Source organism: Necator americanus, chromosome IV, assembly GCF_031761385.1.
Source record: "Necator americanus strain Aroian chromosome IV, whole genome shotgun sequence".
NCBI classification, from domain to species: domain Eukaryota; kingdom Metazoa; phylum Nematoda; class Chromadorea; order Rhabditida; family Ancylostomatidae; genus Necator; species Necator americanus.
The window spans coordinates 5,404,488-5,423,714 of record NC_087374.1 but is presented as its reverse complement, the minus strand read 5'-3'; the positions used below and the strand labels follow the sequence as shown (position 1 = coordinate 5,423,714).

Here is a 19,227-nt window from a genome sequence, read left to right as displayed (position 1 = left end):
CCTGAACGTCCATGAGAATCCAAGATGGAGCAATATTTGAATTTTAGCGATTAACACGAGGAATTTCAACAGATAGAATTTGAGAATTTTGAGAATTTTATAAATTTTTCTCTATGAAAAACGGAAAAAGAGAAAAATTGTTCGAATAGAGAAGAAGGATGAAGGTGAAAAATATCCATAATAATACGAGATGGGGCGAGATAGAGATGTGGCGGATGTGCACTCGGCAAGCGTCATAGGGAGAAGGATAAGGCTCAGGTCATCGCAGACAATGGGCGACCAATTATAGAGGCGTTCAAAGATTAAGAGTCAAATTGAGTACAAATGCACTCAAGGAGGAACACTTTTATAGGGTTGACCAGATTATAATTGAATTGATTTGAACCCTAGTCCACTGTAGAATGACAGTAATTCATCGAAAATTAAGCATATGCATGACCGGAGGGCAGGACAGATACCAAAATCGCACCCGAAGACACACTTAAGCGTTCAGATGTGTGATTTCCACCAAATAATCTGTGAGTGCGTAGCCCTATCGGAAAAAAACAATTTGCAATGTTTATGGATTATTTTGCGCTACCCAGTTTTTTTTTCTTCTTTCAGTTCTAGACTGGTTTTTTTCTTCAGCTAGAAAAAAAATGTTTAGGTGCGAATTTGTTTTTAAAATACTTCTTAGAGTTCCAAAGGAATGGTTTTAAAAAACGCTCATCTTAACGCTTTAAGTTGAAAAGAGCCAATAGAATAGGTGTCAGGTGGTATGCGTAGAATAATGAGTATTGTTGAGGGCGGTACATTTATTTATTCATCTATTTATTTATTTATTTAGTGACGGCGCTCAACACTTTCCAAAAAGGAGGTGGCAAAAACAACCAGAAATCAATTACAGTAAACACATAGTGAAAAGAAAAAAAAAGTACAACCGGAAGGAATAAATTCCGTATAGCATTCTGACCTACGTGATTTATTACATGAACATGGACAGTACAAGAACATGTGCATGAACCCGAATAAAACTTGATTTTCCAAGTAGGACCCTGCTCTTCGGTTAATTTTTACTTTTTATGGATTGGTGCAAATCATCCCAACCAGGTGAATTTCGATTCCAAGGTTCCTGCGTTAAATTTAGCCTGGACCATGTTATCACTTCAAATATGTACAGAGGAGGAACTTTACGATTAGAAACTACAATCTGCGATTTTTCTGTTTGTTGGAATGTTGAGAATACTATTTCGAGGTTTGTTTATTTTATTTAATTGTTTTAATGCCTATTTTTATTTATTATTATAAGATATTATATTATTATATTATATAGTTATGTATATTATTTATTAATTATTTTTATTACTTAAAATTATTTAGTCACCTCTTTCTTCTTCTTTAATCCCGAACCACACATTGTGTCTAGTTTTCTGCGACTATAGTGAATTACAGTTCAATGGTGTGTCCCAGTTTTTGCCTAGAAATTCTGAATGGAGCTTCAATTCCGTTTTGTAAGAAAACATATATCTTTCTCCGGGTTCTGCGATGGCGCACGGTGAAATGATCCTTGCTTTCGCTTACACTAAACTCACAAATGATCTTGTCACATTTTGAGCGGAAAAGAGTAATTTTCCTAAGTGGTGAGTTGTTAAATCGTTCAATCTCAATTCTTTTTATGCCCTTGGTCATATGTTGATTCATTTTGACATACATTTTGAAGGTTTTTCTTATTCTAGCTAATTATTATTATTAGTATTAAGTATTTCAATAGTGCACAAGCATGATATCATGAAAGTGAAGATATAAACAAAAAATCAGTGAGAGATTGATAGTTTCACCTCTCCAAAAACGATCCATTTTTGGATCATCCTTCCCTGAATCCTTTTAATTAGATGTCCCAACACTGACGGCACTAGACACGTTCGCTAATCACTTAGTATCTTTCGCATATATATTGATAATATAGGACCAGAGCATCAGAAACTGAAACAAAAAAAAAGCTGAAACTCAAGTTTTCTGGCTTTTTTTTTAGTTGTTTTTTAGATGAACCCGCTTGTACCTGGATGTCGCCAATTATAAACGAGGAGGTAGGAATGTTAGAAAATTTTAGGCCGTACATAGTTAGATGGATATAAAAAAGTTGTGTATTTTTCGTGCTAAGTCTAATCTAAATAATAATTATTCTACAAGCTTCAGCCACATGAAGGAAACTCTACATGACCTAATAGAAAAAGAAAACACGCGTAAATTTCCACGTCGGACTCGAATCTCCAACTGAGAAGGTTCGCCACCGATGGTGTTTTTTCTTTCACAATATTCGGAAAATTCATTAATTTCTGTTATTTATTATATCTTATCTATTATTATCTATTATCTCATCTATTACTTATGCTTGCATTTTTTTTCAGTAGTTCTACAGCGTCTTCTCTTACTAATGTATCTCAAAATAAATGGAAGATTCCAGAACAGTTCAAACGTGCGAGTGTATCCGGCAGCTATTGTTGACAGCTCTGACCTAATACTTGGGTCGGCGAACGTGTGGTGCGAAGTCCTGGAAGTCCTGAGGATAGGTTGCCGGTTTCGCCGTGCAACTAACGCTGAGGCATTCCAGTCATTTTTTCATCATTACCGAACGAATGGGAATATTTTTCTTTTCTCAGAGCATTTTGCAGCAATATCTTCGTTGTCGCGATTTTTTTTTCTCGTTCAAATCGTCAAATTTGTAACCATGTTATTCAGCAGTCGTTTGGAAAGGAATTTTGGAAACTGCGCATAAAAAAGCTGTAAATATATAATACTTGTGAACTAGATGTGGATACGATAAAGAACGCTTGTAAAAGTAATCGATTTTGAAAATTATTGTTTGCACCTTAAATCGAGCGTTTCATAATTTCGTTAGTTTACAATCATTTGTCACTTCAATAGCAAGGACTGCCCTTGCTATCTGGTAGGTTCCTCCCGGACAAAACAAATACTCCCGGCTCTATGGATTTTTTTGTGGGGATGAGGGGGGAAAGAGAGGTGGGGGGAATGTTGTGAGATTTATTCGCAAAATACGCCTGTACCAGAAAAATTTTCAAAGGGTGACGTCATATGGACGTCACAGGTTGGATGGTACGACTTCGATTCGATTGAGGCTGGTATGAGGGAAGAGATTGTGTGGCAAGGCACAAAAGGACGTGTCCAGCTGTAGGTGTTTTCAAATAGATAAATAAATAAACAAATATATCCTCAATGGGGAATTATTTATGGCCTGGTCCACTTATTTTTGGTCGTTCGCAATTTAGAAAGTAAGTGTTTTTATGAAGGTTTTTTTTTTGGAGTTCGAAGTAATTTAGATAAATTTCATCGATTGATGTTTATATTTAATGATATAGGTCAAAATGAACTAATGTGAGTCACCAAGAAGGAAAAAAAAGTAATATAGAACAATTTTTCCGCTTTCATTGTCATTTATTTAGAATTTGAGGCAGAAATGAGATTTTTTGCTGAAGGAGAAGGGAAATTATGGTTCTGTAGGTACGGTAGGTATAGTACCGTAATTGTTCGATGTGAATGTTAAGAAAATGTTCTTCTTCTTAAGAAGCAACTAACTTCCTATGAGGACTTAAATTCTTCTGAAAAGTTAGCTTATTCAAAAAAAACATGGGCGGTCCTGCTGAGCAACCGTTTCAGCCTCTACTCAACCATAAAATGATCCTCTTTTTCCTCCCGCTGGAGGTGGGCCGATCCCTGCAGCAGTGCAACGCTGGGCCGACCCGTGATGAGGTGCGAGCAAGCCCACGACCCCATCCGATTCCAAAAATCAAATAACCTTAACGAGACTCATTCGAATCTCTATCGAAGGTTAATTCGATAAGAACAGAAACTAAACTTTGATCTTAGCCAAAAGGCCGAGAAGCGATACGGACCAGTGTCGATATCCGATGCCGCCTAGCGGATGAGTCGTACTCATTACGGGCACCACAGCTCAGCGCAGCGCATGCTCGCGTAAGGAACGCAGACACACGTAAGAAATCTTGAGAAGATCCTCAAATACCGAGTCCTTACTGTAATGTTTTGGGATAATATCATAAATCGATATAAAATTAGTGATATGATGTGCAGGATCAAACGTATAGTTGTTATGAAAACCCTCGTAAAGACGACCAGCCAGCAAAGTCCCTCTTGTGAACGACCCCTCTTTCCCGTCTTATTATTATTATATAAAAATATTCATTGTTATTATCATTATATCAAATATTATCATTATTATTATTATTATATCAAAATATATAAAAAAATTAAGTCAAAATATATATCAGAAGTATCAAATATAATAAATAGTGTTGAACAAACAAATTGGACTCTCAACAAACAAATAAACTTAATAACAATATAATAATAGAATAATAACATTAAACAATAATACAATAAAATAATAATAATAACAATAATAATATATAACAATAAAATAATATATGTGAATAAAAAGTGCTATAGTAAACATGAATATAGAAAAAATATAAAAAGATATGAAAAATATAAAATAAATAAATAAATGCAAAAAATATAAAAATACAAAAAATAAAAGAAATAGAATTTCTAGCGTGTATTCAACGACACAATTTTTCTCTATTGACACTGACTACGAACGTTAAAGAGTACGATCTCGGTGGAATCCTGATTTTTTTCAATTCAAAGAAAGAATTACAAGCAGGACCCATTCTAAAAGTATTTTCACTTATTTTCTACTACTTGCAGACAATTCTCCTTAACTGCTGCTACGAACGGTCCTACTATATTTCTTTCCTCGCGGGAATCTTGATTTTTTCTTTCAAAACGGGGGAAAAACTGCAGAGGACGACACTTCACCCGTAGTTTCTCGAAAATTGCGATATTTGCAGCATTTTCGTGCGACTCGGAGAAGATTTTAGTGACGCACTGATCCTGATTAGAAATAACTGCTGGACTGGTTGGATTTTTTTTTTGGTTGAAATAAACATTTAGAACTTGGCGAAAAGAAATCCAGAAGAACAGATAAGCGTATATCTCTTAGAGGAAGTTTTGATTTCTGAAACGGTTAAATTACCTTTTTTTAGAGAGGTTCCGGTTTTCTTGAAAGCTAGTTGGGAAAAACCTGAGAATATTAGCAAGTTTCTCTACTTTTTCTCTACTAACTTTTGAGAGGAAGAAAAAAATTGAAGAGAAGTAAAATTGAATATCGACAAGAAAGATTTCCCTCTATAACATATTTTAAATCGAATTAGTAACATAAAGCACAAACTGAGTTAGTGGACTTTGTTCGAAGTAATTCGCGTTTTGCGAGCAGCCGAAATTCTTTCTCATCCTTTCTCATCCTTTCTCAGCCGAAATTCATCTCATACACCTCCTCTTCATTCTAACCATTTTTCTAACTCCTTTCTAAGCATTTTTTTTGCTTTATCCATACTTTCGTTTCGTTTCTTTTGACTCGAATCGTCTACCATTCTATGTGGAATTCGAGGCAAATGTAAAAGATACACTTTGTGAAGTGAAGCTATGGATGGGATGGTGACGTAACCAAAATAGTAATACTGCTCTGACCTGGCGAAGGTGCATTTAAATAGGCCCTTAATCCTTCGACGACAGTCCGGCTCACTTATGAGGTCATTTTTCATGAGATCTCATTTTTTAGAGAGTTGTTCGTATCCTGTGGGTTTATTATTATTTTTCTTGTCTAGGTGTTGCTCGTAAATGTCGATTGGATCGATTGCTAAAGAGATCGATGGGGCACCCTTGTTAGGACCATTCTCTGCTGCAGTCAGTTGGGTCCCACCTCAATTCCAACCTCTTCATCCATCGCGCTGCTTCGAGCTCAGCCACCCTTCATGTCGTTTTGATGCGAATATGCTGGGCCGGCCAGCTGAGGGCACAGCTCGATATTAGATATTAGGATCGGGATTTCGCCAATGCAGTCCCCAATGGATTTAATGGATTTATATATACATATATCTATGTGTATTTTTATTTATTTATTTATTTATTCACTACATGAGTAACCAAAACTGGTCTACAACACATTGTTTACCTTCATCATCTTATGAAACAATTCCTAACATTACCGTAACTGTTAGCAGAACGTTCACTTGTGTCTGTAATCTAATAAACCTACCATTTCTGATTCCCCATCTTTCACCACCGCAGCACCAACGTTTTTTTTTTTAGAAATTAATACATATTCATTTTGACAGGCCTTGTTCTATAATTTCCATCACGACTGCAGTGTATGCGAATCCACTCGTTGTTGCGTCGGTTTCTTGAAACCTGTTTTTTTTCCTGGAAAAATCAATCTCTGACATCAAACTGACACTACATCGGGATCTTTAACGAGGACAACGCTTCGTTATTCGTTTTGTTTCTGTACACCAACGTCATAGGGAGCTGCTAATGAAAAAAAGGTCTAGAACAGTCGGAGCACTTTGTTCTCTTAAATTTCGGAAAGATCTCAGTCACTTTGGATTTCGGCTGCCTTCTTGGTTCGTGTTTGCGAAAATTACCCGAGGTAAAATCTAATGTTTGTGCTCTTTTGCTACTCTTAAAGTACTTCTGTGTACCTTTTTTACCTTTTTCGGTAACATCCTATCGCTGGTCCCTATAGGTGGTGGTAAAGCTTTGCTTCGTTGTTTAGCGTCATTCTCCTAGGTTTTGCAAATTAAATCACACAGATAACAGTTTTTTTTTCTCGAAATAGAGTGATTTCAAAAACACCGAAAGAACGACTTATTCAGAGATTTCTATAGCTGTTTTTTAAGAACGTGTCACCTTTTGTAGAGAGAATTTCCGAACTTCCGAGTATTTATTCGATGTCTCAAAATCCTGGAAAGAAATCCTCCAAATTCTACCTTAGGTGTTGGGAAACCTGACCGCAAACGCAGGAATCGGAGCTTGCGTTAGTCACTGCATACGAAATTGAACCAGTATGAACGATAGCGTCCAGTAAATAGGAGATAGAAGGTGAAATTTTAAAAAAAAAAGCAGAAAAATAAGTAGAAATAAGTAAGTCCCACTAAGAGCAACTGTTTTATCATGTCACATGGAAAGAGACGTACAAATAACCCGTAGCAACTTTTCCATAGGTAAATGCAAACTTTCTTGTAAATTTCCTTTCTGAATTGGCAGTATAACTGATCTGACCTAGAATCCACATAAAATTCTTTGTGTTCTAACAACTATCAGGTTCGACATCGATATATGTATAGTTGAGTCAAAACGACTTCAAAGTTCGAAGCGATGCGGTGGAGCGTAGCGGTTGGTCTGGGTGGGACCCGGTGGCGAACTGCAGAGATGGCTGGCGGTAGCGAGGATCCTTACACGATCTCAACCGCAACGCTCCACCGCGCCGTTTCGAGCGCAGCCGCTTACGCAACTGTCCGTGCTTCATGTAGTTTTGTACCCAACGATATCTGTTGAATTGGGCGGTAGGTCCCGTCCGCTTTTTGAAGTGAATCTGTCAATTTGCTTGGTTTTGATCAAGTGTCATGATATGTACTTATTTTTGGAAGTTTTATGGCTCTCATACACGGCTGTAGTCGTAGTTTTATGGATTTTAGTTTTAGTTTTTGAGTTTAGCGAAGAAAATGGAATCAATGGAAGGGCAATGGGAACGTCGCAACCTCTCTAGACAGCAAAAACTCAGCTATTTGAACGATAAAGCACTACTAAGGTGCCTTATCGTTCAAATAGCTGAGTTTTTGCTGAGAGGAATTTGCGACAACCAAATTGAGCAGTAACCTTCGCCCGTTTCTATAAAATGCAGATCTAATTGTGACTTTTTTTCACAAAGAAAAAGAAATGCGCCAACAACCCAACCAGTTATATGTTATCCATTGTTTTCACGGAGCAAGTTATTCAAACCAGACTTTGAAAACAGTCCATTGGGTGGTGGCGAGAACTGGTCCTCATAAGACAACGCTCAAACTGTACCTCTTTGGATGGGATTGAAGTTGAACTGAAACTCTTGGAATATTTACTTTATCAGGGTTATTCCATGTAGAGGACTTCACATTGCTGAGAGTAGCCTTTAAAGTTTGCGCCTCTACGTTTGTAGTTCACCATGTCCTTCTACCTTAAACGTGTAGCGTTACAGCAGTCGAGTCGAAACGACCCAAAGCTCGGTGCAATTGGGGAGGCAGCTGCGTTCAGAGGTGGGAACTTGGAACTAGCGGTCGGGATCGAAATGGGACGATTCCGAACTGCAGCGACGAGTGGTGCTAGCAAGGGTCCCGGGTCGATCCTAAACGCTAAGCTCCAACGCACCGCTTCGAGCGCAGTCGCTTGCGCAATTGTAGCGAATTTAACCTCGTTTTGTCCACCATTATCGACTGTGGTTATAAGCAATACATATCTAATCAATTCACAAAACAAATTTATTTCATAACGATACCTACGATCTACGATGCCAACTTTCAAAGAAGGTCGAAGTTGGGACTTATTTTATACCGTTCACGAATATCGTTCTGTTCCTCTTAAAGTACTAGAATACGACGAATTCCACAGTATGATCAAAAATCCACAATCTCCGTTCCGTGCCGTTGCACCTCTGGCGGATCTACAGTAGCTAGTCTTCTTTGTGGGACCCTCGTCCAATTCCGCCCTCGCTCTGGACTTCTCATTGGCTACGCTACAATGAAAAGCTGGCTGTCAGCACCGCGTACATGAGATGCGCCTCGTTTCGGACCCAATTGATAGCGCAATATTTACCCATGAACCTTTTTTTGCCTGTCTCTACAACAATTTACAATGTATGTTTATTTTTCTTTTAATTCTCTCGAAATTCCGATTACTAGAAATCAAGAGCGTGTAAAATTGCCAATCGTTGTGATTATTTCTCAACAAAAATCAGGGTCACCTAGTAGGCTTAAACTCCACTTCTCAAAGAAAAGCGATGACTGGCGCAAAAATTGGTGTGAAGGTCCGGAAAACACTGACAGCTGGATAACTACGTCCCTTTCGAAGGTAAACATGGTCACATCGACCGTATCGATGTATTTATGCTGTTGACATTTAGCAAATAAAGTAAACAATAGTTGAAGTGTTGTTCTTTGAGTTCACCTATCGTTTTTATGCTTTCTATGTAGAGTGGTGAGGATAAGGCGGAGTTTGAGAGGATAACTTAGTGATGGGTTTGATTTTTCGCTGAGGCTCTGACGAAGGCGATAAGGCCGTAGGGTTAGCTGTTAATGAAGAACGATCAGTACCGACCAATACCCACTTTGGTTACGGTCCAAGAAAATCGACAGAAAGTTCTCGGCACTATCGTTTAAGAAATGTAAGCTTGAAATCCGTTCCTTCTTATCTTATATCTATTGTGCGCTCCAATCCAGACACGTTGTTCATATTTCACTGCGTACATTGGCTCCGCTGAGAATCATATCTCTTTACTTTGTGCGCTGTCAGTCCAGCCGTTTCCTACTTGGCGACGTTCTTGTTTTTCTCAATTTTGAACTTGAATTGTTTGACCGGTTCTGTTTTGGTGGATCACCTTAGGGAGGATCGGGGTAAAGTGCAATTTGTGGATGCACTCTATCGCACGCTCTTATTTCTGGATATGGAAGTAAGTCAGTCGGGGGCCTAAAACCTAAGCATTAGTCATAGAGGATCTGGGAAATGTGGGCTAACGCTCCTAGTAGAAGACAGGGACATAAAACTTCCAGAAATGAGAGTGCGGTTACGTGTCCCTCCCCGCTCCCCCTCAACTACATTTTACCCGAGGACTGAGCTCAGGTAGAGGAGAGAATGACCACCAAATACGTTTGAGTTTAAAAATTCCACTTTGTTCTTCTCCCCCACCCTGGTTAGTATTAACGTTGTGTGAGTACGGTGTCGATGCTGTAGGATTCGTTGAGTCCTAGTGCTGTTATGTAATCAGTTTGTTTACAGGAAGCTAGTATACTGTAACTCGCAGTGCGCCCGTAACTCACACAACGAATATCTTCGAATTCAGTCTTTTACACTCGTCTGGTTCTAGTCGAGTGTAGCAGTAGGTACAGATCGTTTCATCTTCTAAGCTTTGTTTCCATTTTCGAAGTTAATCTGGCTGTGAGTTTATCGGATTGCGCTGCGTGTTCGTTGCGTGTTGTGTTCGAAAAAAAAGAAAACGAATCGATTTAGCTTCCCCACATGCAGTGAGAAGCGAAGCGAGTTGGATGTACTCTGAGGACGTCTACGTCCCATGAACGATCGATTTTCCCCCGCTGCCGTTCCACATCAACATCGGGGCGTTTGCTGCACTTTGTACAGAGAGAAACTGCTCTCTGATTTCAAGCACATAGATTAGTCCCATATGGCTCTAGTGTATAGAAAATGCGAACATTATGAGCTTTATAATACGATGTAGGCCATAAAACTAGTCGAAGAATAGGTTTAAAGTTCAAAGTCGAGGAGGAAAGTTCACATTGAGGTGAAAAGAGGCTGACAAGCCGAGACATTGCCTCTGGAGGTAGAAGTCGAGCCCGAGCCAGACTAGGATTGTTCGAGCGATTTTTTTAATGGTAGATCAAACACCCTAGTTTTCAGCGGCAAATGTTTCCCTTTTAGCCCCGTTGAGCAGGATAATCTCTGGATGACAACTATGCATGTGAACAACTGCTTCATGGCTTTGAGTTGTGTTGTTCGACTTTTAAAAAACGTTCGGAGTTTATTGATATATCAAAAACATCCGAAATGCTAACAACATTCAAAAAGATCACTGTCGGCGATTCAGAAGGCACGGAAGACAGCTGCTTCCTTGCAATCAATTTTAATTGACTTTCCACTGCCTTCGGTTTATGTATTTCTAAACAGTCTGCACCTGTTTGGTACTTTTTCGGTAATACTGCCTTTAATAACCCTAGTTGCCACACAAAATCTTCGTAAATTCAATGTGCCGGAGAATTATCTTGATCTAGTACAAAATAATAGTGAGCTTGAAGGCAGGGTACCACGAAACTGGCGTTCTGGGGAAACCTATGGAAAACTATAAAGTTCGGGTGTAGATTACGAGTATGAGCGCGACCCACTGATTCCCTCTGATAATTCTCTCCTGAAAAACGGTGTGGGAACGGCGTTTGTTCCTACGATGCACGAAAGAACGCCTCCATTGAACACCCTCGGGTCAATTCAGTAGAATATTCATTGGGTTTATTTGAACAGACTGCGGAGAAGACCTCATCAATCTTTGACTGCTCGGTCGCGGACGCCCCGCGTACACAACGCAGGAGCGTCTTCACGTACCTCGTAGCAACAAATGCCGTTTCCCACGCCGTTTTTCAGGGCTATTAGGGGGATTTGAAGCCACAGTGATGATCGTGATCAGCATACCTGAACTCTATATTTTCCCACAGGTTTCCCCCAACTACGACAGTTTCGTGATACTTCGCCTTTAATTTGAAGCTATGCACTGAAGCATATTCCGTATCGAGTTTTACGCTGTGCAAACATAAATTTTAGCCACAAGTACTGCAAGTTAGAGAGGAGGGCTAGCCACGAAAAAATGGTCGCTTCCAGTGTACACTTTCACCAAAAGGAAAAAAATTCGGTAGAATTCTGCATTTCTCAGTCTGGGAGACTTATTCAATAGTAGGAGCGTTTGGAAAATTGGGCGGTAGAAGCGTCCCGCAATCTCATTTCCGGTCGTAATCGTAGTTTTTCAATGGATCTTACGTTACGTGATTTGCTGAGCATTTCTTGGTAAAATCTCTTTCGTCACGATGACGCGTTTCCTTGCAGTGATTGGTGGTACACTCTAGTGTGTGACTATTGACTTCAGGAACTTTAAACATTGCGGGTGCACTGTAGCACTTGTCGATCCTATGTCTTCTTCTCTCATTCTCCGACCATGATCCGCAACCGTCGGGCGCTCTTAGTATATGAATTTCGTAGTGAGCTTCACTAGTTTCGTTTTAGTCTCCATCCAACCGCTTTTAAATCCCCAATTCTTGAAAATGTGATCAAGTTTGATCGAAGTCGTTGGATCTCTTCGACTTTTTTTTGTGTCTATTTTGGGACCCGCTAACATTCATAATATGGTGTGACTGAATGTTCGTGTGATTGATTGTTCGCACATCTTCTAGAGGTACGCTGACAATCTCTTATACGTGCGGTTTTCAATCCATTCGATGACACATGTTAGAGATAAGAGATGCGCCCACCTACTTACGTAGTTTGCTTGAGTAAACTTTGCTCCATGGATTAGTAGGATTTTAACGGTACTAAACTCAACAGTTTCTCAGTTTCTTAACATCGGCAACTTCCAGACCGTCCGACAACCCAAACAACCATATCACGTTAAAACTACCAGTACATAGTCTGGTCGAGGTCCGCAATCTCCGTGCGGCGTCGCATTGTCGCCATGTCTGTGTAAAACGCGGGAAATCTCTTTTGCTGCCTTGCTGCAAAAGAAAAAAAAACCAAAGATAAAGCCCGCTTCGTGCGTGTACAGTCATGGAGAAATTGTTTCTGTTCACGGAAAAGTACGATAAGAAATTGTTTAACATCTTGCGTAATCGTTTACGCCACATTGCACCATAAATGAAAACGTTTTGACCGGACTGATTGACTGCGAGAATAGTCCCGTGCCAAACCGCATCCCAGTTAAATCTAATGTGCTTCTCTTTCTGATTAAAAAAAGCGTTTCGAGTATAAGTAGGTTGTCAAAGCGGTTACTTCTTTGTATTGACTTGTTGAGACCTTGTGTTCTTGGCGCAAACAAAAAAAAAGAAGCGTTTTGATGCGGCAGTCAGCGAAAAGCGGTGAGACAGTAAATATGTCGCACAGTTCAGTAAATGGATGCTGCAACTATTGGCATACTCTTTTTTTTACATACAGTGCAATGTACAGCCGACTGGTGCAGGTTTGCTGTTTGTAGCACTTTGGACTCTCCCAATTACTGTTGATCGATCGTCAATCATCAAAAACACATTTATATGCGGTCTGAATATTACGCGGCGAAGAATCTACTCAGACCAATGAAATCCCTTTGGTTGAAGGGGAAGCGTTCGGGGAGAATTCTCGACGTTCGGCTTGTTCCATTCCAGGTGGGACTCAGGACCTTGGATGTATCGCAGCGGAAACGAGAAATAGCGCTAGCAAATCTAGGGATAGGAAGTATCAGGAACACTCAACATATCCGTTTACTCAACGCGACAGCTCTTTACGTAAATAGGTTTGGTGAGATAAAACAGTATAAAGTGGATTACTGGCGAAATTGTACTCGTACGAGATCGAGTGAGATCCGTCTTGCTAGATTTTGTTTCACCTTTTCGCCTATTTATCCGTAAACTGTTGCCTCGTTCGGTGAACTGATGCTTGTGATTTCTTTGAGTCCTAGATTTGTAAGTACTATTTCACGTTTTCAACGCGATTTTTTTGGAACTACGTCTCAAACCCACCATATTTACTGGCGCGGAGAAGTGAATATTGAAAATTTCTCCGATCGTTAGCTTTAAAGGCATCACCCGACGAATCTGAGGTGGTGCGGATTTCAGGTGGAGTATTCGTATAAGGGATCGTAGATTATGAAGAGGTGGGTGATTCCGTCCATTTCTTGCTGATTGCCGTAAAAAGCGGCCCGGAAGATGCGGCGTGTGCACGCGGCTAGCGCGCTCCAATCGAACTCGTTGTAGAAAATAGCGCGCAAGAACGGTCAAAGCCGTATCATCCGGGCCGTTTTTACGGCAATCAGGAAGAAATGGACGGAATCACTCCCATCTCCATAGTCTCCCATCCCGTATACGAATACTCCACCTGAAATCCGTACCACCTCAGATTAGTGGAGTGATGCCTTTAATCCCATTCTAGTAATAAGCCAGTCTTTTCTTCTAAGAATTTCGCTTCGGGACCTTTCTTTACATATTGGCTCACCTAGTACTACGAGAATGAGCTCAGTTGTGGTTTGTACGTGTCAAGCGAAAAAGATTTCGAAATCGGTTGACGTGAACCTGTTTGTGCGAGTCCGGACGTGTTCTAAATGAACTGAATGAACGCAGACGAGTCGAGTCATTCCGGAACGCGCTATGCCTGAAGGAGGTGAGAAGAAGAAGGATGCAGGCGTCGTTGGAAGCAAACCCGCCCATGATTCTACGAAGGCAAAGAAGGCGTTTGATCCGAAGAAATTCGCCGTCGACTTGCTCACTGGTGGTACCGCAGCAGCTATATCAAAAACTGCCGTCGCTCCGATCGAAAGAGTGAAGCTTCTGTTGCAGGTATGAACATTGCAGTAGTAATTTATTTGCGCTTTGCATGCATCTGTGTGCTAAGTAACGCCTACATTGCATAGCGAACGGTAAGGAAAGTGTATCAGGATTCTGACGTGGTGTAGAACCCACAGTGAAAGCGCAGAGTTCGGGTAGTAGATTGCGGAACTCAACAGCGACGAAGAAGCCGTCCGCCTTTTGACGACAATTTACGCTGCAATGGGTCTTCTTACCAGTCTATTGAAGTGAAGCCAATGAATAGATTGCTGAGAAACGGCAAGGAAACCGGACCGAAACGTGTACATGGAGGCACGGCTTTCCTCGTAGGAATTAAAGCGGTTCCCAAGCCGCTTTTTTTTTTCTTTTTTTTTTACGATGATTAGGGAAAGAAGAACGGAACCACGCTGGGTTCCGCAATCTGCTACTAGAACTTTGCGCTTTCGCCGTGGGTTCCCCATCATGTCAAAATCGTTGCATGTTATCCTTAAAGGCATCACCCCACGAATCTGAGTGTGCATTGAGATTAAGACTATATAAATAATTGTAAATTGCATAGTTAAAACAAATCCCTAGTTATGTCTTTAAAGGCATCACCCCACGAATCTGAGGTGGTGCAGATTTCAGGTAGAGTATTCGTATACGGGATGGGAGACTACGGAGAGGGAGGCGATTCCGTCCATTTCTTCCTAATTGCCGTAAAAAAACGGCCCGGAAAATGCGGCGCCGCACAAGGCTGGCGCGCTCCAATCGAACCTCTTGTAGAAAATAGTGCGCCAAAACGCCTGAAGCCGTATCTTCCGAGCCGTTTTTTACGGCAATTAGGAAGAAATGGACGGAATCACCCCCCTCTCCGTAGTCTCCCATCCCGTATACGAATACTCCACCTGAAATCTGCAACACCTCAGATTCGTGGGGTGATGCCTTTAACTCGCCCGCTTGCGATCATTGATCGAACTGAGTCAATGTCTATTAAAGAAAATTCGTCGTGACCATCTTCTTTAAGCGTTAACGAACACTTTAACTCTCAACATATAACAACGTAGCGCAGCTCTACGCACATAGATACATGTGCGAAGCACATAGTTGTGTCAAAACGACATGAAGCACTGACAGTTACGTAAGGCTGCCCGCAGAGTTCACAGCGCGCGATTGCGGCCGCTCAATAACCATCAAGTACAGACCCGTACGGGCGGCGCAGCCCGCGCGGTTGCGAACTCTGTGGGCAGCCTAAGTCGTTGCACTCGAAGCGGCGCGGTAGGGATAGAGGCAGCCCATTGCTAGCACCATTCTTTGCTGCAGTTCGGTCCCACCTCGATTCCAACCGCTGTCTCCTTCGCAGCGCTTCGAGCGCAGCCCCCCACGCAACCGTCCGTGCTTCATGTAGTTTTGACCCGACTATAAATAGCTTACATGCTTTTTCACTAGTAGTCAAATTAAAAGAGGTGGATGTTTCTATTGTTACAACTAAAAGAAACAAGAGCGATCTCGATGTATTTGAAATGAAACGGCTGCAGAATTTTTTTTTAAATTCTAAATGTGCTGCTTTGTAGTAAAACGTCCACGCTTATAAAGGAAGTTTTGTACAACGAAAAGCTCCCCGCACTCTTATAATGCTCATGATTGGCACAACTCGAAGAATATTTTTACCGGGTCAGATAAATGTTGTGAAAAGGCATAGTTAAGCTGATACTTCTGAAAAGTCCATATTTTACATCTGTTTGCAAATACCTTCAGCAGTTCCTAAAAATTCAAGAAACATCTTCGGAAAATTGTACTGGCATCAGCAATAAATGAGTGAAAGCTTTTAATCTTTGGTAGCGAGCGTTTCGTTCGATTTTGAAGCACTTAGTTTCTCAAATAGGTGAATCAGTTTTGGAGAGGCATTTTTTGAGCAGCTTGTTACGCTTCAACATGTGTTTTCGCTGTAATTTCTTTTGCTAAGAATGTTTGCAATTTTTTTCTATGTGGTGCAGTCATATTTGTCTTTTATTTCGTTCTCCTAATGGAATATCCGCATAGAATTAAAATTAACGTTTTGGAGACTTTCATGAATGTTTATGGATTTCTTTATCTTTTGCGAGTCACTCCAAAAACAAGTGTAGCTGCTTATCTCAGTGGTACGGTATTGGACTAAACAGACAAAAGCGTAGGCACACCGACGTAGCTTTAGTCAAGTCATAAGTCAAGCATTGCTGCAGTTTTAAAAATTTTGAACTTAGCATCAAACTTTCGAGATTAAAAATCCATAGCAGACTTGCAAAATCTTCATCGAACGGAAAGTGTTGAAGTGTTTGTGTGATGTTTTTGACACATTTAATTTGATCAGTTTTGAAGAGAATAGTTTAATTGAAGGGAGCTCACAGATGGTTTCGACTGGTTTCTATCCTCACCTCAACTATACATGTAGAACAACTAGAACAACTATTTAATTTTATTTCGGCTTTTCTTCAGGTACAAGATGCTTCGAAAACAATTTCGGCAGACAAAAAATACAAAGGAATCATCGACGTGTTAGTGCGTGTACCAAAAGAACAGGGCTTTTTCTCACTGTGGAGAGGAAATTTAGCAAATGTAATCAGATATTTCCCAACCCAAGCACTTAACTTCGCCTTCAAGGATACATACAATACGATGTTTTTGAAAGGGTACATAATTCAGAGTCCAAGTCTTCAGCTATCTTCAATTCCTTCTGTATTTTTGCAGGGTTGACAAAAAGAAGGAGTTCTGGAGGTTTTTTGCGGGAAACCTTGCTGCTGGTGGTGCTGCTGGTGCATCATCATTGTGTTTTGTGTATCCACTTGATTTTGCAAGTAGGTATTTGCGAGTTTTGAGCTTGTTTTTTAAAGGAGTTTGAGAATGGCATTTGTGTTATAATTGTTCGTTTTTTAGGAACACGTCTTGCTGTTGACATCGGTAAGGGAAAGACTCGTGAATTCCAAGGATTAACCGATTGTTTGGTAAAAGTGTTCAAGTCCGATGGACCGATCGGTCTTTACCGGTACGTTTGTATCGTTTTTTATCTCTCATGAAATGCTATTTTTGGGTTCGAAAATAGTGAGTATCTCGTTAAAAAAAAGTCCCAAATGAACTTGACCACCACCTTAGCATTCATTAGTGCTCGATTTTTTTTGCTTCGAAACATAAATGCCATGAGAAAGGAGGAAAGTATGGTCTATGTTTTTAGTGGATTACTCCAAAAAGAATTAATAAAGTGAAAGTAGTCGTTGATTCGTTATCCATAAGTGCTGTCATATCAACTGACAATCAAAAACGCTATTTTCATGCACATTCCTTGACGTAATAGCGTTATCTCGCAACCCTCGTTTTCTTCGATTCGACATTTAAAAAAGAAAAATGAGGAATGGGTGATTGCACTAACGTTTGAGCACTGAGAAAATGATTAAGAAACAAGACGAAGTCGAAGTCAGACTGGAAAATGAAAACATTTGGCAGCAAAACGGAGAAAAGTTTCAACAACTCCTTAGCAGCATTCAATTGTCAAACTTAGTTCGTGTTCGGCAGTAATAAGAGGATTGTTTCAGAGGATTCATCGTTTCTGTGCAGGGAATCATCATCTACCGCGCAGCATATTTTGGAATGTTCGATACTGCCAAATATTTCATTGCATCTGAAGGAAAGAAACTGAACTTCTTCTTTGCATGGGCTCTTGCTCAAGTGAGTTCTATGCGTTTTTCAATGTAAACGTTTCATGAAGCTAGCGTAGCTATATCGTACTGTCACAATTACGAAAGCAGAGCATTGTTCCCATTAGCTAATCGAATCCAAAAGTTTTTCTAGGTGGTAACAGTAAGTTCGGGTATAATGTCGTATCCATGGGATACTGTACGTCGTCGAATGATGATGCAATCAGGACGAACTGACGTTCTTTACAAGAACACATTAGATTGCGCCCTGAAGATCATCAGGAACGAGGGTCTGCGCGCTATGTTCAAGGTGAGCTCAAAGTGATTCTATTCTCGTCACAGTCGTTCCTTTTTTTTTGGAACATTTCTCTATTTCAGGGGGCACTCTCGAACATTTTCCGTAGCACCGGAGGAGCTCTTGTGCTCGCTATTTATGACGAAATTCAAAAATTCCTTTAGCTTCAAGTGACTCACATTATTTGATAGAATTGTTATCGTTTTATTAGAATGCATGCAAGAAAAAAAAGTAAGTTGTAGTGAACTCGTTTATCGTATGTTACATTTGTTTATGATGTGCCTTAGATGGTACATATGAACAGATTCCGGTGTTATACAATAATGCACTGAGTGCTGTTCTCGAAGTTGATAACTCTAGATAAAGATTTAATCTATGTGTTTTTCTCACATAAGAAAATCAAGCATTTAAGCACAAAGAATTCTTGAAGGTCAAAATTTAGAAATTATTAATGATCACGACATTCGCACAGTTCCCAAGAGATCTTTCAAAAGGTTTTCAACTAAGATTCGGATATTAGATGTTTATCAACTAGCATAGTTTTTCTTCCTTAAAAAGTTTCTCTGCATTTTTTTATTGTTAATTTCTATTTAACCATCCTCACGTTTTTTTTTAAATCTGTGATTTCTCTCGGGTAGGGGAAGAAGGCTAAATTATATTGTGAACCGTTGATGTTTGCTTCAACGAAGGACTAACGAAGAATCCTAGTTTTACTTACGAGGCCTGTAATATGCTTTCTTTTGCAGGGAAGAGCCTGATCGATATTTAGATGAAGCAGCGAATAGCAAAAAGCCGCTGGTTCTCTTCGGAATTTATCGATCATCGATCGCAGAAATTTAATTCTACATCCAGAATTAGCTGAGAGACCCGGGGAGGAAAGAGACAATGACTGAATTTTTACTGAGGTTCGTGACAGCCTGTTAGAATCTAACCATTTCGTACTTGAAAGGTCCTCCTTAAAAAAAAACAGTTCTTTGTAACTGTACAAAATAATTCCGAGAGTATTAAGAATACTTTTGCATATGAATTTGTAGATTTTGTAGCAATAGTTTTAGAATATTTATTCCATTTGCAACATGATAACAGCTATCATATCATTTCATCATATTAAACAAGG

At 40.0% G+C, this 19,227-nt stretch overlaps 1 protein-coding gene across 1 annotated transcript; it reads left to right on the top strand.

Moving 5' to 3' along the window:
- Nucleotides 1-13,991: 13,991 nt before the first annotated feature.
- On the top strand, nucleotides 13,992-18,274 carry RB195_000439 (uncharacterized protein; the record flags this gene model as incomplete). The annotated part of the gene is made up of 7 exons (XM_013435057.2): nucleotides 13,992-14,180; nucleotides 16,623-16,816; nucleotides 16,875-16,981; nucleotides 17,061-17,169; nucleotides 17,714-17,846; nucleotides 17,970-18,125; nucleotides 18,194-18,274. 7 exons carry the CDS (start codon nucleotides 13,992-13,994, stop codon nucleotides 18,272-18,274), a joined length of 969 nt encoding a protein of 322 aa, XP_013290511.2.
- Nucleotides 18,275-19,227: the final 953 nt, after the last annotated feature.